This window comes from Pygocentrus nattereri, chromosome 22, assembly GCF_015220715.1.
Source record: "Pygocentrus nattereri isolate fPygNat1 chromosome 22, fPygNat1.pri, whole genome shotgun sequence".
In the NCBI taxonomy this organism is placed as follows: Eukaryota; Metazoa; Chordata; class Actinopteri; order Characiformes; family Serrasalmidae; genus Pygocentrus; species Pygocentrus nattereri.
Window position 1 is genome coordinate 31,028,500 of NC_051232.1, and position 19,006 is coordinate 31,047,505.

Below are 19,006 nucleotides of genomic sequence, written 5' to 3' on the forward strand. Positions count from 1 at the left end.
GCACATTTCCCTCCCTGGACTATTAAATAAATTATAAAGCACTGCACACACTTATACAGCTCTCCAAAAAGGCAAATAATTATCTTCACACCAGACTTTCATTCAGCCTAGTCTTTGGCCATTCCCATGTAATTGACTCCTGGAGCTCCATTAGCCGTTGGGTTACCTGGGCAACGCTGCTCGCTGCACTTGCGGACCTCCTCGCCGTTGCCTTCGCACTGCTGCCCCGTGACGGCCAGCCCTTGGCACACCCGCACCCGCCGCTGCCAGCCGCCGTCGCACGACTTCGAGCAGCCGCTCCACGGCCCCCACGGGTTCCACTGGCCGTTTGCTGTGAGGCAGAGGCGCAAGGGAGGAGAGTGTTACAACGTTTTTCACACGGCAGCAGAGATTCAACTCACACACTTTACACAATAAAGCTTTCCAATAAGGGTGGGCAACATGGGAAAAGCATCAGATACTTAATAAATGCAATAAGTAATAAGGCGCTGCGCATTACAGTGATTTTCAGTGGTTATGGGGGGTCTGAGGTTGACTCACTGACCCTGAGTTTATTAACAATAACAATCACAGCAAACGGCTGTTCTGACAAGCAATGGACCTCTGAAGTCGTGTCCTCCTTATGCGTCATGTCCATATTTGGCTGGTTTTTTTTTGCTGTGTACCACAGAATGTTCCAAATGCTACATACGTTTCCTCCAAACACCACCGGATCCTCTGAATTAGGAGGTTGTTAAGGAACTGAAATATAACTGTTATGCAAGCCAACACTGCCCCACACTGAATTGACATCCTCACTAAAATGCTCCAGCAAGCCTGACTGAGCGATGTCGTTAAGTTGCTTTCGGCAGTGGTAGCCCACGGTTTCAACAGCTAGTGTTGGTATACCAACCCAACGGGGGAGAAGTAATGCAGGTGATGCAAGAAACCAAGAAAGGCTGAGACCTTTATGAGTGAGGATGGGTCAGTTCCTCAGTGAGAGATTGTAAGGATTTTTGGTATTTCACCCTCTTCAGTGTAAAAAAGCCTCGACAGATTCAAGGAATCCACAGAAATCCCTGTGTGTACAGGAAAAGACTGAAAACCGATAACTGAATGCAGGTGACCACATGGGCTCAGGGTATACTTCGACAGACCACTGTCCAAAAACATTGTCCAACACTGCATGCACAAATGCCAATTAAGACTGTCCAAGTCACGGTGAAAGTCATGCATCAAGAACGTCCAGAAACACCGCCAACTTCTCTGGGCCTGAGCTCATATGAAATAGACTGATGCTCAGTGAAAACATGTATTGTGCTCTGACGAAGCCATCTTTCAGACTTCTTATGAGTGGTTGGTAAGACAGTCATGGTTAGCGTGTGTGTTTGTGTGTGTGCTGCTATATTTGGAGCAACATGTGGGCAATATGGCAAAAGCACCTGATACTTTATAAAGCAATGAGTCATTAGACGGTAGACGGTTCTCAGTGAAATCTATGTTTATTTCAATGTGAGAACAATAAGAAATTAATTAATCCTTATTAGTCCCGCAACGGTGAAATCCCACCTCCGCATTTAACCCATCCGTGAAGTGAAACACCACATACACTCTAGTGAGCACACACACACTAGGGGGCAGTGAGCACACTTGCCCTGAGCGGTGGGCAGCCCAATCCGCATTGCCCGGGGAGCAGTTGGAGGTTAGGTGTCTTGCTCAAGGACACCTCAGTCATGTGTTGTCAGCTCTGGGGATCGAACCGGCGACCTTCCGGTCACAAGGCTGGTTCCCTAACCTCCAGCCCACGACTGCCGCCCATTTGGCATGTGTTACAGCAGCACGGCTGAGTAATAAGAGAGTGAGGGTGATAGCCTGACCTGCCTGCAGTCTCCCATTGAAAATACTACAAAATACAACATTCACAAACTGTCCTAATTATTGTTTTGGTATTTAGTTTGTGACCGTGTAAAGGTTTTAAAAGTAGCCACGTCCTTGTATGAGACATCCTTCATTTTCTGGCTGCTAAACGACCTCGTAATTCAAAATGACACTGAGGGAAAAAACTTTGGAGCATTCAACTTGCTCTGGCAGACGCAGCCTAATAGTGTTGATTTATGAACAATTCTGGCTGAAAGTTAAAAAAGAAGTAATGTCCGGGAACATTTCCTCAGAGTGAAGGAGAAAGATAAAGCCGTCACATATCTAAGGTTACTTTCAACCACCTGAAAATCTCCATTCTGAGGCACGAAGGCTGATTCTCAGTTGAATTTTCCGTTCCACCTTAAATGGTTCAGCGCTTACTGTATCCACAGCACCATTTAAGGCGGACCAGCAAATCTGAGTAAGAAGCTGTCTGACTGGATGCCAACTTCACCTCTTGGTGCCACAGTTTTAGAAGACCGCCAAGACATTGAATCAATTATTAGTCTATTTTCCATGTTTTAACTGATAAACAGACGTAAAGACGCATTCATATCCTTATGCTTAATTAACAGATATGCCTGTTTACTGGATTTCATAGAACGTGCTGCATTCTTCTTCTCATTTCTTCTATTTGAAAGCCTAATCAGGGACTAATTAGCTTACAGTCTTAACATCTGTCAGAATGATTTTGCAAGCCTAAACCAGAGCGTAAACACTCTATTTGCAAGATGGTAAAAGGTTATTGTTCCCTGGCCTTCAAAACTAAGCTATGCTTTCTGGTTGCCCTATTTATCCTCATGATACTGCACTTAAAAAGTAATGCTTTGACCTTACACGATTCAACTGCTGCCCTCACTATTTACACACGAACGCAATATAAACTGTGTCAACACAATCCGGTCTTTCAGTTCGCTTCCATGCAGCCACGTTGCTGTAATGCACTTCATGTGGAAATGATGAACACGTGTGAATCGAGTCGATTCAATGCATCATTCCTTCAGCCGTGACAGGTGCTGTAGGGGTGGCAGTGGAATTAAAAGGTAGTATTATATTCCGCTAAAGGTCAGCAACTGTTAATCTACAAATAATAATGACCAAAGCAGACAGTCAAAAATTCCCGCAGAGGAATATTAAAACTGGCTCCAGAGGTGATGTTAGCTCAGGCGGCCATCTGCACCTCTCCGTTCTGTTCGTCTCTGCGTTGTCTGCCCATCTTTCATAACGTTCATCCCTTCCAATCTCAGTAATGTGGTGTGACCTTTGCACAAATGCCACCTTCCCACCTTCCACATCGTTTGCGCCGCCTTCCAGAGGAACCACAGCACGCGGTTACGGAAAGTGAGGAAGCGTCGTCCAATCGGCGAAAGTGAGTGTTCAAATTCGTTTTTAAGTAGCTGTGGACTTTCCTTTGACATGGCCGTGCTTTATCGGCTCCGGATACACAGTAAAGGGCTTTTGGTGGAATTTTTGGCTTGATTTAATTAATAAAAATCATTACAATGACACTTGTAATCATTGGATATATGCCTCCTCTTTACGAGTGAGAAGAGGGTGCCCGGCGACTGTGGCAATAATTTCTCCCACTTTGCCAATATTAAAACACATTTTACGACAAAGGTTCGAAAAGGCATCGGCATGGTTTATAGCGTTTTAATGAACAGCATAAAATCTTGCATTGGACCAAAAAAACCAGATGGCACTGCTCAGCGCCGCTATAAATCAAACAGCCTTAGTATGAAAGGCAACACGAGCATGTGAAAGGAGACCGTTTACTCCGAGCTGACCAGCGCTCACCTCTCCTTCTCACGCCGCGCGTCCAAGGACAAACATGAATTAAAACGTTTAAACGTAAGGTTAGCCTGCAAAACAGGAAATGACATTGCTGCACAAAAAGGCCGTTGTCCTATTTACGCAAAAATGCAGCGGCCTGAATCTGGAACGTCTTAAAAAAGAGAACGGAGCGCAGGTTCCTCTGAAGGTTGGTCCGGTTCTCGGAGGTTCATTCGCCTTTATGGCTTCCTTCGTGTGCTTTTCTTGTTCCTCATGCTATAGGCAGGCAATAAAGAAGCTGCGGAGACCATTTGAACCCTCTTTGCGACTAATAGCCATTTAAACCATGAGCTTCCACCTCAAACCATGTGTTCTGAAATCCATGCTTCTTTCTTATAGCCGTGTATTCCAATTATGATGGCTCTCAGGCCGGTTTATTATCCGGTGACCAGCAGATATGGACACCACAGCTCCTGTAAATAACACTCCTGTGATAATACTTCACAGAAACGTGTTGGAGCGAAGCTACAGGAGCCGAGCTGTAAACAGAGCTGGGCTACTTTGAAAAAGCCCTGATAACTGAACGCAGAATAAGCAGCTCTAAGGTACTAACATTCTCCATTACAATGCATAGATCAGACACAGCAGCGCTGCTGGAGCTTTAAAGCACTGTGTCCACTCACTGTCCACTCTATTAGATGCTCCTACCTCGTCGGTCCACCTTGTAGATGTAAAGTCAGAGATGACAGCTCATCTGCTGCTGCACAGTTTGTGTTGGTCATCCTCTCGTCATCACTGTATCACTGCACGGCTGCAGAGGTGAAATTTCCCTAGTAAGGGTCATTTAATCTTAATTGTCTGTGTTCGCTGAACTTCTAAAAGTAAGTTAACAGGGCAAAACCCGGTGAAATTATAAGGCAACCAGGTCACAAGCATGTTTTTATTATTATTATTATATTTAACTACAGTGCAGCCTTCGCAGAACCATCCCAATTCCAAATATCTGTCCACTAGAAACAAGTTTCAGCATCAGGTGTTTGTTCAAAACAGCAAAGTGGTGTAAGGAAAAGCATTTTAAAGGAATAAAGTGGCCGTTTCTGTTGAATCCAGAGTCAAACTGAGCCTGGACTTTGTTCTGAACCATTATGAAAGATGCCGAGCTTATTATCTGCTTGCTAATAACACACAATACACTTGTGCTCGGCCGAGTAACAGCAGAGCAGGTGGGCCTAAAAGTGCTTGTTTACGAAGGCACATCCGCCATAAACACTGTACAACTGAACTGTAATTGAAGATGCACGGCACAAACACGAGTAGCCATTAGGACGGGTTTGAGAAATCCTGACTCGATACTCGATCAGAAAATATCAGTGATTATATGCGTACATTAATGTATTCTTTAATCATCTTTAAGCATCTAACGAAGCCAAAACCGTCAGCAATGTCTCACTGGGTTGCAAACCACTTTAACCCCTGAGCACAAGCCCTGTGCTCTACACTTATCCTAGCTTAGAAGTTATTTAAGAGCTGTATTTGCAGCAATTAGAAGCTTTTAAAAGGCCCCGCTCATGGAAAACCAGGTTTTCCTTGCTTTTCTTGACCATTTTGAAAGAGTTTAATGCACAGTGGGGCCCAAAAGTCCAGGACTGCATTGAAAATCTCGGACTATTTTGATTTAATCTTAGAAATTAACAACTTTGGGTTTTTGAGAATGTTGACAACAAAAAAAAAGTTGTTAGAAGTTAAATGAAGACAAAATATTGAAAATTCGGCACCGTCTCCAGATCAAAATTAAGCAAATTTGAGACGCTGACCAGGTACTAAATGGACAGATTGTGCTTGGTCTGATCTCTTCCAGTGAGGCTCGTATTCAGACGACTCTCAGGTGGGTTTGATCTGCTGATCAGAGGCTTTTGTCGCTGTAACAGATGTCAGCTTGAGTGTCAATAAAGTAAAACATCAAGCAATTGTGGAATTTGTGTGAATATTCCAAAGACCCTCCTGTTTGCATGACTCCACCATGGATGTGTTTTTAAAATAGAGGTTCAAGCCAGAACTTCATCTCAGAAGCATTATAAACCAACGTTGATGATGGAAAATGCCTCACGGCGCCCTGCATGTTGTGTCTCCCTCCACCATGAATGGAGTTTAGGGCCAAAATCTTCTCAAAATGACCATAAAACAGCGTCTCAGTGAATTCAGAACCAGTTCATGTAGGAACGTTCTGCGAGGAGCTTTTAGAGGTGGACGTCTGGTTCCTATCACCACTTAAGGTTCTCTACAACACCATAATATTCCATATCAAACCACTCTGAATGGCTTTTCTTACATCGTGATGCTTTACTCATGGAGAGATGTAGAAAGATGGGTGGTTTCCATTAAAGCCGGATATCTTTGCTTGCGAAAATTACGATGATCTGTATGTGAAATGGCCTGCTCCTGTCAATGTAAATTGCTCTAAATCACCTTTAAGGACAAAGTCTGAAGTCTGGCTTGCGAGACCGCTGATCATGTGACTTTTCCCGTAAAAATAACAAGCTATTACCTCGGATATCAAGACGCCAGACACTCCAGAGAGAAAAGCCTTCAGACATATCTTCCATTAACAGCCGATAAATGCTATACATAAGTAATAATAGTTTAATGACTTTTCCCTTTATCTACAGTGCTTCATCCCCTCTGTTTCTCTCTGTAGTCGTGTATAATGAACTGTAATGCCCTTGTGGGCTCACTGCGGCTGAACACCTTGATCTCTGCTCCTGCATCGTCCACTACTTTTCTTCATGATATACGTCGCTGTTCAGTACGCAGACTGTCAAAAAAATCTACATTTACAGTAAAGCAAGTGTGCTTTTACACCACACTGTACATCTTTATATACTAAGCTCAAAAAAAGGTCCAGCTCGTTGTTCAGAACTCGAATGATCTCAAGCGGGTGGGGCACAGAGCGCAAGGCCAGAGCTCCACCGAGGGACGCGAGTGACGGCAGGAGGAGGACGACGGCCAGGCCTGGCCCTTCTTCCATAGCGAGGCTGCTTGACTACGCCTCAGGTTGGACCCAGGTGGACGGGCTGTGAGGCAGGGGCGGTGTCGAGGAGGCGGAGTGGCGAGCTCTCTTTCCCTCTCGGCTCGGGGGCTCACATGAAAGGCAGCGTGAGCACCTTTTAAAAAGAGGGAACCGAGCGAGAGAGGGACGAGCAGCAGCAGCTGTTCTGAGGACAGAGCTGAAAAGCTCACTTTGAAAAGGACTGAAAAGTCTAGCTTAAGCTTCTGCAAAGTGGCCAGCGTATCTTTGGTTGTGCTGTGTTTAGTTCGTGTGAGTTTGGGGCGAATTAAAGGAATGGCTTCTGCAAACATTTCTCCTGCCTCCAGCCTCCTCCTTGTGCCCGGGGTAGCGCATGACGTCATTCAGTGGAGGACAAATGCACTAATTTGCAGCTTATGTCACCTTAGCAAACCTTTCACAGAGTAATAATTCTTAAATCAGCAATCAATACATCACTATACCATCCTAGATTACATCCTGGCACACGCATTGTTCACGTAGTAGTGATCGAGGGCTTCATCTTCATGTGAAAGAATTTCGTAAATTGTTAGAGCCTCAGCTGCAAGCTTCACACCTCAAGCTCCATTTGGTCTCGTTGGTACCACGCTGGCACTTTCACAGCAATGTTCCAGCTTCCTGGTGACAAAGGTTCTGCTGTTTCGTGCAATGGAAAACATCTGAAGCAACCTCCATCCAGACTAGAACGCTTCTGTTTTGGGAGTTTCGGTGAGAATAGCAGCACTTTTTTTGTGTTACAGCTGCACTATTTAAGATTTCTTTTAATAAAACTAAATGTATGGTCACAGAAATAGTCTTTTAAAAGTTAGAGGCATCAGATCAGATTTCGCAAGAGTTTTTCACACCACGTCGTACATTTTTACGCCTTACCGTCACACGCACAGACTTAAAGAGAAGGTCCGGCTCGACATCTGCTTTGCTCTGTAGTCACTTTAGGCGAGAATAGCAGCATTTATTCCCATTTAAAGCTGCACTACGTAAGATTCTTTACTTAAAATTGAGTGTCGTTACTAAAATAGCCATTTAAACCTCGGAGCCTTTTCGGACCCATCGGACTTTGCAGCTTTCCCACATCTTTACGTATTAACGTCACAAGCAGAAACTCAAAAAGAGGGTCCGGCTCGATGTCCAGGCCTCAAATGATGTCAAAATCAGCACCATGCTGATGAAGATGTGATGACAACAGTAGATTATTCTCACATCCTTCACCAAGATTAGACGCTCTTTGAAACGGCATTCAGTCAGATTCATCTGCTTGGGGAAGGGGCAATTCCACAATTCCACAAATGCCCAAATCTTACATAGTGCAGCTTTAATTACTTTCGCAGTGGGTTAAAATGTGATAAGCATAAACAGCAGATGTGTTTTTGCGACCCTTGCTGATGTAACGGGTAAAAGGCCTAGTTGTCATGATGACAGTGCAGTGTTAGCACAGTGCATGCGTGTCAGACTTCAGAGCTGGCAGGCCAGAGCGCCGCAGCCTTCAGCATTCTGCCTCATTAAAAACAACTGATTCAACTCATCAGCTAATTAGCACGGCTTCCGTGAATTGCATGCAGAGTGTCAGACGAGAGAGAACGCTAATCAGAGCTAAACATAGCACAACACTATGGAAAGTGGGAGTGTGTGGCGTAACTGATTCTCTGCGGCGTTCACACCTCAGTCACACACAGCAAAAAATAGACTTGCGTGAAAAAGCGAACGAGGGTGGGATGGGGTTCCTTTTGACGGACGCGAGGTGCGTCTAGAGGAGGCGGTGTGGTTTGAAACGTTGATTGAATTGAGGCGTTTTCTGTTCCATCAGATAGGAAATGTTTCAGAAAGCCTTTGGTGTGAATTGGTCTCGGCACAAAATCTGTTGTTATCATGAAGACAGTTTCCCTTCCTTACACCGATCCTGGTTTCTACACTCACTGTCCATCTTATCAGCTGCACTGACCATATAGTTTCACTCTGTAGTGCTACAGCTACAGACTGTAGTCCATCTGTTTCTCTGTTTTCTTCAGTGGTCAGGACCCCCATGGACCCTCACAGAGCAGGTCCAATTGGGGTGGTGGGTCATTCTCAGCACTGTAGTGACACTGACGTGGTGGTGGTGTGTTTGTGTGTGTTGTGCTGGTCTGAGTGGATCAGACAGCAGTGCTGCTGGAGATTTTAAACACCTCAGTGTCGCTGCTGGACTGAGAATGACGAGACTGGAGACATGAGACATGAGACTGATGAAGGACTAGAGGATGACCAACACAAACTGTGCAGCAGCAGATGAGCTGTCGTCTCTGACTTCACATCTACAAGGTGGACCGACAAGGTAGGAGTGTCTAGTAGGGTGGACAGTGAGTGGACACAGTGTTCAAAACCTCCAAAAAAATGTAATTTAAAATGCCGTCTCATGTTCTCATGTCACTACCAAGACACAGAGTTTTAGTCTGTGGGCGGAGTCTTATTTTAGCCACACCCCTGTATTTAGTGCAGGAAGTGTGGCTGCATCCCTGTCCCTCATGGCCACATGGTGAGCAGTCAGATCCCACTGTTTGTCAATGTGTCCCAAAGTCTAACGTCAGTATGGATCATTAAGAATCGTCATATTTTCTGCAGTTCAGCACTTTTTAGTGATTTAATGTAAAATATGATGATTTTCTGTGTGAACAGCTGTTCCCGGCTGTGTTTGCTGGTCATGAACTGACTGACTTTAAATGAGCTAAAACTGTCACTACTGAAACATTTGATAGAGTTCTGGTTGTTTTGGAATGGTCAGTCATTCATTTTCATATAATACAATATTTAATAATATAATAATGAATTATTATTACTATTATAATTAATCATAATTCAGGTTTATGGTCACTCAAAGTTAAAAGATTTCAGTGCAAGGTCCAAGATGTCCAAAATGTGTTTTCAGCTGTAGAAACTCTTAAAAACAAAGGTTCTTCAAGGGTTCTTTAGCAAAGGAAATAGTTCAATATAGAACCATAAACACTCAGAGAACCTTTTGCTTTCAGATTGATGGAAAATGTACATAAACGTGCTACAGATAGTTTGATACAGCACCCAGACGGGTTCTTCTATTGTGACAAACTTGACATTACAACAACAGAAGAACACTGGGTGCTGTATAGAACCCTTTGCCAAAAGGTTCTACTTGGAACCACCCACCCCTTTGGGTGTTCATGGTTCTATATACAACCATTTTCTTCACTAAAGGAGGGTCAGCTGATACTGGGCGCGTATCTTTACCTGTGCACTCGGGGTTATGGCACTCGCGGCTCTCGGCCCAGTGACCACGGCACTCCGAGCCTCCGTGAGCAGCGGCCGAGCACTGCCGCTTCCTCTGTTGCGTCCCGTTAGCGCAGGTCACCGAGCAGTCACTCCACGCACTCCACTCCTGCCACTGACCGTCCACTGCAGCGCGATGACGGCGGTCGAAGGGAAAGGGGAAGAGAGGGAACAACAGAGAGTCAGTGGATCGTCGAAATGTGTGTTACCAGCTGCTGAGTTTAGAAACAGGAGAGTTTCTGATCTCGGAGTCTACAGTAGTAAACAGTTGTATACGGTACCGCACAGACGCCCAAGGCCTCCCTTCATTCATTAAGATAAAACATTCTCTACACAAACCTAAATATGACAATTATTTGCAAACTGAGTCAAACATATTGGGAAAAATCTACAATATAAAATGCTATATATCACAATATGTTAGTGTGGTCTCTGTAGAGGATGTGTTAGCTTAGAGTCCACTTGCATAAGGAAGGAAAAAGTCAAACGAAAATATGGGACAAAAGTTTAGAAGACGTTCAGAAAATTATTAAACGCTACAGAGAAAACGTGCCTCCTAACAACCACCTGGAAGACCTGGTAGACCCCAAAACTGCCCCCATCAGATAAACAGCACTGAAAGCTTTGATCTCTGAGAGAGAGGAGAAGATCAAGCTGCTTCAGATCTGGAAACATCCACAGGTGTTTCTGTCCGTCCTTCCACTGTGAGAAGACCACTCAGCGCTGTGGGTCTGAAAGGACGTGTAGCTGATCAAGAAGAACCTCACTGAGAAAAGGAGACGGACACACGGAACAAAGAAGCTGAACGATGGACTGACCGCCCCAGAGTCCAGCCCTGAATGGGTTTGATTAGCTCAGAAAATCATCAGCCAGCTTCTCTGAGCTTTGGGGGTGTGTCTGCAGATTCTTTGAGGTCTCTGAGAAGAACGGAAGCTGGAATGAAGGGAAAGGGTGAAAATCCTGACACTGAATTTAGTCGGTTTTTTGTATATTTTCTGCTTTTTTTCCTGACGCTGAAAAAGAATAGTTTGTGTGGTTTTAAGTTTTAATGGCCATTTTGGGCACCTCGCCGTTTAACGGCCTCTGACAAAGTCAGAAATCTGTAGATCCCAAAACAGAAGCCATTCACTCTCAGAAAAAGGTACCAAACTGTCACTGGGGTGGGACCATAGGGTTCAGTACTTCCATACCTTTAGTAAGGGGAACATAATTGTGTCATAATCTAGTTGACTTTAGAGTCACTGTTGTACCTTTGATGCGACATTTACATAGTTTGTCCCTTTTCTCACCTGCACAGCATCTTTTATTGATAACGTGCGCCACTCAAAGTCTCTATAAAGGCAGTATTTTTGATAACAGTTGGTAGAATCAATCCACATGCTTCTGTGGGTGGACCATGGTGAGGTCAATTAAGAGTCTCTCCTCTAGTTTTCAAATAGCTTTTCAAAGCGCTAGCGTGAAGTACAAGGCCTGAAATGAGGGGAAGCGCAGACGCAGTCCACGTGCCTCTCTTCCTCTCAGACTCCACATGGCGCTGATGACCGTTTCATCCGCGGCTGCTCTTCATCGATGGCAAACGCTGTGGGTCAACTCGCAAGGGCCTGGACGCAAAAATATTCTAACCGGTGTTTGGCAACAGAAACACGCACTGGATGAGCCGGCGCTCCAGAGAAAAAGGGGCGCTGTGGAGAGAAAGAGCTGCTAATTGCCTGGCTCTTTTTCTCTTTTTTTCCCGCTGAATGGGCCGAGGCTTTTAAGGAGACAAACAAAGCAGTCTGCGATCGGACGGAGCGCAATCTGTCAGTTACCCCGGCGAAGCCAAACATTTGCAGTGCGAGGAAACTCATCATCGCTAATCTGCTTACCATTCATGGCCAATTGCGGCTAAGTGATTTTCACTTCAGCCCAGACTCCATAACGCTGGCTCTGCTCTTTAAAGCGGGCGTGCTGTTAAAACTTGCCGCCTGCGCCCGCGCACCTCCGTCCTGCCCAATAAAGCCTTCGGTAATTGATCCTGTAATGTCGAAGCCAGAGGCGGCTGGATGTAATGCTGTTGCCGATTCCCGAGTGGCACCTCGATGGGAGATGAGCTTTGATTCTTTACGGGGTTTAGGAGGGCTGGAGGATAGATCAAACGTGGAGGGGCGCACTTGTCGGGCCTAATTCCGCCAAATCATTCTCGGAGGACGGCAGCTTCCACCGCGCCCAGAACGAGCACAGTGGTCTTCAATTTAGAGCGAAATTGACTAGATTTAGCGGACGGGCGAGAGAGGCCGAGGAGCTCGGGGGAGTGTGGTGGGATTGGATTTGGAGGAGAGCGGTCCACCAGGAGGTCAGACGGTGGACGGCAGGCGGGGCAGAATATGAAGGAATGTATCAGGAAGGAGGGAAGAGTGTGCTGGGAAGGTCCTCATCAGTGCGTAACCTGTGAATTCCAGTTTTACAAAAGGAAGCTGCACTCAAACATCTGGGAAAGACAGAAAAAACGAGAGTGACCAACCAACAGAATGTGAACACGGTAGGTCCAGCAGGCTTTGGTCCATCTCAGCAGATACACGTACTATTATTATACGTGGCTGCTGATGATCATCCGCAAGCAAATAACGGCACTGACTGGAAGACCATTTTTCCTGACTTTGCAGGTCGATGAGGTCATCCAAAAGCTCTGCCGTCTTCCTTTTCCAGTTTCTGCTGTTTTAGGATGGTTTTGGATTTAATTATGTGCCAAAATAATAAAATCGACAAGCAAAATTTTGCAAATAAAAAATCTGAAAAAGATCATTGCCCATTATCACAAGAATTTTTGCGGATTGTGTGCCATGGTATTTTTCATGCTTTGCGAAGTGATTGTGGCTAAGATCAGACGAGCGGTCACTCCAAAAAAGCTGACCAACAGACACTTCAAGGGATCGCCTTCTTCGAAGACCCACGTTTAAATGGTGCCAAAAGCCAAATCCGCAAACAGAAAGATTGAATGCAAAGGCTGGAAAAATGTGTGAAAATCTGAAAAATTCAATCTGATTTTAATACTTCATATCTTGGTTGAAGACACTGCTCCCTGAAAGACAGAGGAGGCCGAGCAGAAGCGCTGATGTTTGCTCATGTGTGTGGAATGTGTGTTATAATTATTTACTATTTACTCGGAGAATTGCCTGTTGGCTTGGTGTATTGCGTTCATGTGGCATCAGAAAATGTACTTGAGTGCGACGTCCATGTAGAAATTCACATTTTCAAGCTTGCAGCTTTCCAAACAGAGTATTAACAGAGAAGATCACAGCACAACACTAGACACTAAGCATTAACAATTAGCCTCACCTGCATGTGAGTTGGCAAAGAGGGGGTGGCAAAATCTTTTTAACCCAATAAAAAGTGAACAAATGAAAGAACTGCTATTATATAATGACACGTATAGTGGTGAAACAGCCGTTCGTAGGACTGACCTGGACAGAGGGCAATGTTGCAGAGTTTGCTCTGCGTCTCTGGGCCGTCGCAGGCTCTGCCGCCGTGTTGTGGAGGGGTACACACCCGGGTGCGGGTGCGGTGACCGCGGCCACAGGTAAAGGAGCACAAACTCCAAGGAGACCACTCCTCCCACACACCGTGCACTGCCAACAGAGGAAAGAGGTTAGGACACTCTGGTAGAACACCGCACAGCCTCTCCCGCACCTCCACACCCTCTCACGCCCACTCATGAACCCACCACACCCACTCACACACTCCTACACCTGCTCACGCCCACTCATGAACCCACCACACCCACTCATGAACCCACCACAAGCACTCATGAACCTATCACAACCACTCATGAACCCACCACACCCACTCACACACTCCTACACCTGCTCACACCCACTCATGAACCCACCACAAGCACTCATGAACCCACCACACCCACTAACACACTCCTACACCTGCTCACACCCACTCATGAACCCACCACAAGCACTCATGAACCCACCACAAGCACTCATGAACCCACCACACCCACTCATGAACCTACCACAACCACTCATGAACCCACCACAACCACTCATGCACTCCTACACCTGCTCACACATCCCACACCCACTCATTAACCCACCACACCCACTCATTAACCTACTACAACCACTCATGCACTCCTAAACCCGCTCACACACCCCACACCCACTCATGAACCCACATCACCCACACATGGTCCCCCCACACCCAACACCCGCTCACACACCTACATACACATATTAATATACTTTACACATGCACAAATGCCATACACACTAACACACACTCATAAATACACTTTCATACACACACACAACAAAAGTCAGAGACCCCCTTTCATCATTTCATTTCCAGTCAAAACAGCCAAAAGTCCAAGTTACTCATTTTTCAGCACCAGGAAAAAGAATAAAACATTAAACAGAAAATGTAGCCTCAACAGCTGTGGGAGGGTCAGTGAGTCACTCTCTCTCTTCATTCCAGCTCCATCCTTTTCAGGAGACTCACTTTCAGCTCCTCAAAGAACCTGCAGACACGCCTCCAAAGCTCAGTCTGAACAGCTGGTTGATGATTTTCTGAAGTAACCAAACTCATTCAGTGGTGCTGAGGTCTGGACTCTGGGGTGGTCAGTCCATCGTCCAGCTTCTTTGTTTGATGTGTCCATCTCCTTTTCTCAGTGAGCGTTTTCTTGATCAGCTACACGTCCTTTCAGACCCCCAGCGCTGAGTGGTCTTCTCACAGTGGAAGGATGGACAGGAACACCTGTGGATGTTTTCAGATCTGGAGCAGCTTGATGTTCTCCTCTCTCTCAGAGATGGAAGCTTTAAGTGCTGTTTATCTGATGGGGGGCAGTTTTGGGGTCTACCAGCTCTTCCAGGTGGTTGACTTTCTCTTTCCTTATGCAGGCGGAATATCTCCTCTAACTCTGCGGCTGTTTTGACTGGAAATGAAGTGAATGAAAGAGTCTGACTTCTGTACATCCACTCACACACACATGGATTGGAGTTTAAAAAATGCTTACTAAGAATCAGTGAAAGGCACATAAAAGCAGTTAGAGCGACTGCAGCTTTCATCAGTTGTAATTGCAAAAGACTAAGAAGTTCAAAAGTTATTTCAGTCATCTTTGTAGGCTACTTTTTTCACTTTTCAGCTGATTTGGGAATTTCAAATGATCCCTCTCTTTTTCACAGGCAATCTGCTGAGGCTTTATTAAGAAAATTTAAATTAGTACTTTCTAGTAGAAACTACAGAAAGTGATTTCACTGAGGATGTGAGGAAAGTTCTGCGACTCAGCAAGTCTCTGAGGCTGACTAGTCCACTGACTAGATTTGATACGTTGATACGTCTCAAATTTACTGCAGAAAAGTGTATATATGTGCTGAGATATATGCACCGATCAGGCATATCATTCTGACCACCTCCTAGTTTCATCTCATCAGCTCCACTTACTGTATAGCTGCACTCTGTAGTTCTACAGTTACAGACTGTAGTCCATCTGTTTCTCTGATACTCTGTTACCCTGTTCTTCAGTGGTCAGGACCCCCATGGACCCTCACAGAGCAGGTGGTATTTGGGTGGTGGATCATTCTCAGCACTGCAGTGACACTGACGTGGTGGTGGTGTGTTAGTGTGTGTTGTGCTGGTCTGAGTGGATCAGACACAGCAGTGCTGCTGGAGTTTTTAAACACCTCAGTGTCGCTGCTGGACTGAGAACCAAAAACATCCAGCCAACAGCGTCCTGTGGGCAGTGTCCTGTGACCACTGATGAAGGACTAGAGGATGACCAACACAAACTGTGCAGCAGCAGATGAGCTGTCGTCTCTGACTTTACATCTACAAGGTGGACCGACAAGGTAGGAGCGTTACTGCAGTGCTGAGAATGACCCACCACCCAAACAGTACCTGCTCTGTGAGGGTCCATGGGGGTCCTGACCACTGAAGAACAGGGTATCAGAGTATCAGAGAAACAGATGGACTACAGTCTGTAACTGTAGAACTACAGAGTGCAGCTATACAGTAAGTGGAGCTGATAAAGTGGACAGTGAGTGGAGAAACAAGGGGGTGGTCAGAATGTTCTGCCTGATTGGTTTATATGAATGTATGAATGTACTACCATTCGACATTCAATATTATTTTCAATAATAAACAATAGACTGTTTTAAGTTCATATATACAATGAAATGATTCTAATATGTTGTTAATACTCTACAGGGTTTAACCTAAGATATTTGCATAATGCAGTGATGGTTGCATAATAATGTATAGCATCAAAAACAAACGTCCAATGAAGGTAAAGTCCAGAATGCCTCATAGTTTTAAAAAAGTGACCATATCTCAGTGGTCAAACAGCTTTGCTTTCTCATTTTTAATGACAAAACAGACAATTGCAGTTTATTATTTAATAACATGTCAGTGTTTCTACTTTCAATTGTGAATAAATCTTTTTTTTTTATGTTTTAGAGTCTATTTTTTTCTGAACACACGCACGGCTACAAGGTCTAGACTCACCTGATTGAATGCAAGTTTTCCGAATTTTCAAGACATTTTAATCATCAGGCTTAAATGCTTGAAAGGCTTTTAACTAATCAAACACAAGCAGTGCAGGTCATGCATACGTATTTGATGAATTCGTCATGGGAGCAGCTGGAAAAAACATAATTGTATTACAGCTGTTTAATCTAAAGAGCCATCAAGTGGAAGGATTTTCCACAATTAAACAGACAGATTCAGAGGGTTTGGTGTGAAATGGTTCAGACGTCTTTACAGTGGTGGTGATGGGAACCAGGCGTCGCCATGACTACAACACAGATATAGACACTTTATTTACCATCCAGAACCACCAGAGAACCTACACGAGTCTTCTGAGCTTATATGGAGCGTTGATGATGGAAAAATAGTGGAAAATCTGAAATAAGAACTTTTCTTTGGGGACTATTCTGCCTCACAGCGCCCTGCATATTAAGTATCCCTTCACCATGAATGGAGCTTAGGGTGAAAATCTCCTCAAAACTGTCATCAGGCAGTGAATTCATAACCATTTAATGTTAATTAAAGTCTGTGAGGAGCTTTTAGAGGGGGACGTCTGGTTCCTATCACCACCACTGTGAACAGCTCTGACTTGGTAAGTTTCTCCAGAACAGAGCGTTTCACACCAAACCGCCCTGAACGACTCTGTTTACATCTCAACCACTTAAGTACAGTGCTGTGCGAAAGTCTTAGGCACCCAAGACACATTTTCAAAATCAATTTATTTGTGTAGTTTGTGTTTATTTGCTGAGAAAAGTGTTAATATTTGAATAAACAAAACTATAAACAAAACTATATAGAATATTAATTAATAATGATTATGATTACACACACACACACACACACACACACACACATATATATATATATGAATTATGAATATGACTTTATTCTAATGTATACTGCGATAAACTCACTGCTGAGGTAAAACGTTAAAAAATTTGCTTAGATACCTAAAACTTTCACACAGTGCTGTATCATAATAAATTAACCTTTAACTTCTATAACACTTACTTACGTTAATGTATATTCACATTAAAGCATTATTTATTTTAACTACTATTATGTATATTCATAGGTGGCAAATAAAACCTTTGCAGTAACTTTACAGAAGAAGGAAAGAAACTATTATTAATTGTGATGATATTTTATGCAAAGGACCATTTCTATTCGTCCACTGGTCATAAAGTGTTTATGTAATGTAAAGGGTGTGTGTGGGGGGGGGGGGGGGGGGGGGGGGGTGTTCATACATTTTCAATTGTAATATTTTTAATTATTATTTTTTGTGTAACAGCGCCTCTCTCACCATCTCCCACTTACAGCACAGCGTCTACTGAAGACGTTGACTGACAGCTGGTGCTGATATTCTGCCCAGGTATCAGAGGCATCTCTGAGCGCGCTTATCGGACTCCCAGGTGTGCGCTCACTCTCTGTGAGTGGAACTTAATCTGGTCATCAGAGTCAAGGCCACTGTCCCCCCCACCCCCACTTCACTTCCAACTATCAAAGCCCACCGTCTCCCTCTCTCGCTCGCGCTCTAATTGCATAATGAAAGCTCGAGTCCTGCTCAAACACTTTTTAATTAAAAGCAAACTCCCTGCGCACTCGCCACATAAAGGCAGGACCGGGCACCTACACGGGGGACGCACGGGATCAAGGAGCCTCCAGAGCTTTTCATCAGCCGCTTCCTCGTCCGCAGCCAGATACGAACGGGAGAGTTTCTGAACCTCTGCCTTATGCCGAGGAATGCGAGATTAGAACGAGACCCTGAGCCGTTCCTTCTGAGGCAGAGGCATATTTTCGAAAAACACTAATCACTCCAGTCGGCCCACTGCCCTCACCTCCCGGACAGTGGACGGCGTGCACTTTCAAACCGCTTTCCTCCAGAAGGTGAAAAGCTGAGGTAAGTTTAGTCAATTTCCAGCGGAATGTCATCATTTCCCACCTTTTAAAAGGGCCGAGATTCAGTGACATACGGTGTTGACCTGGCTACCGTCCAGAAGCTCTACTGTAATTCTTCTACACTACTTTAAAAGACTCTTCTAGGGTCAGATCTTTATTTTTATGACCAATAACAATATGACTAATACTGCTTGGAATGGTGAAGTAGTAAAAAGACACCAAATGCTTTATACTGAGAAACATAATCTGCGAATTTAATGGTCAGTTGCATCTTTTGTTGTTTGTTTTAAGGTTAAATGCATGTAAATAAACCATACATAGTCTCAAATCTAAATCTTGGTCATTTTTAACCCATCATGATGTGTTAATATTTCATGTCAAATGGACCAATAGAAATGCTCCAAAACGACTGAGAAAAATATCTTACTCCATTAACTTCTGTATAAATTTAAGTCTGTTTATTCCTTCTTCTGTAAAGTTAGTATTTTGGATTATTTGTTTTAACACTGCTTCATTTTTATGTTTACTGAAGTAAAATACTGTGTGTGAGAAAAACTGAATTACAATAATTGGCAGTTTTCTAAGAAATTA

At 44.4% G+C, this 19,006-nt stretch overlaps 1 protein-coding gene across 5 annotated transcripts in view; it reads right to left on the bottom strand.

Annotated features, from left to right (window-relative positions):
- adgrb3 (adhesion G protein-coupled receptor B3) overlaps positions 1–19,006 on the bottom strand; it is a 324,116-nt gene that overhangs the window by 155,763 nt on the left and 149,347 nt on the right. For all 5 annotated transcript variants that reach the window (XM_037532639.1, XM_037532638.1, XM_017700932.2 and 2 more), the window contains 3 exons: positions 13,450–13,614; positions 9,971–10,135; positions 167–331 (listed from right to left, as the gene is read on the bottom strand). In XM_037532639.1, the coding sequence (XP_037388536.1) occupies positions 167–331; positions 9,971–10,135; positions 13,450–13,614 (495 nt within the window). The remainder of the gene's footprint in view (positions 1–166; positions 332–9,970; positions 10,136–13,449; positions 13,615–19,006) is intronic.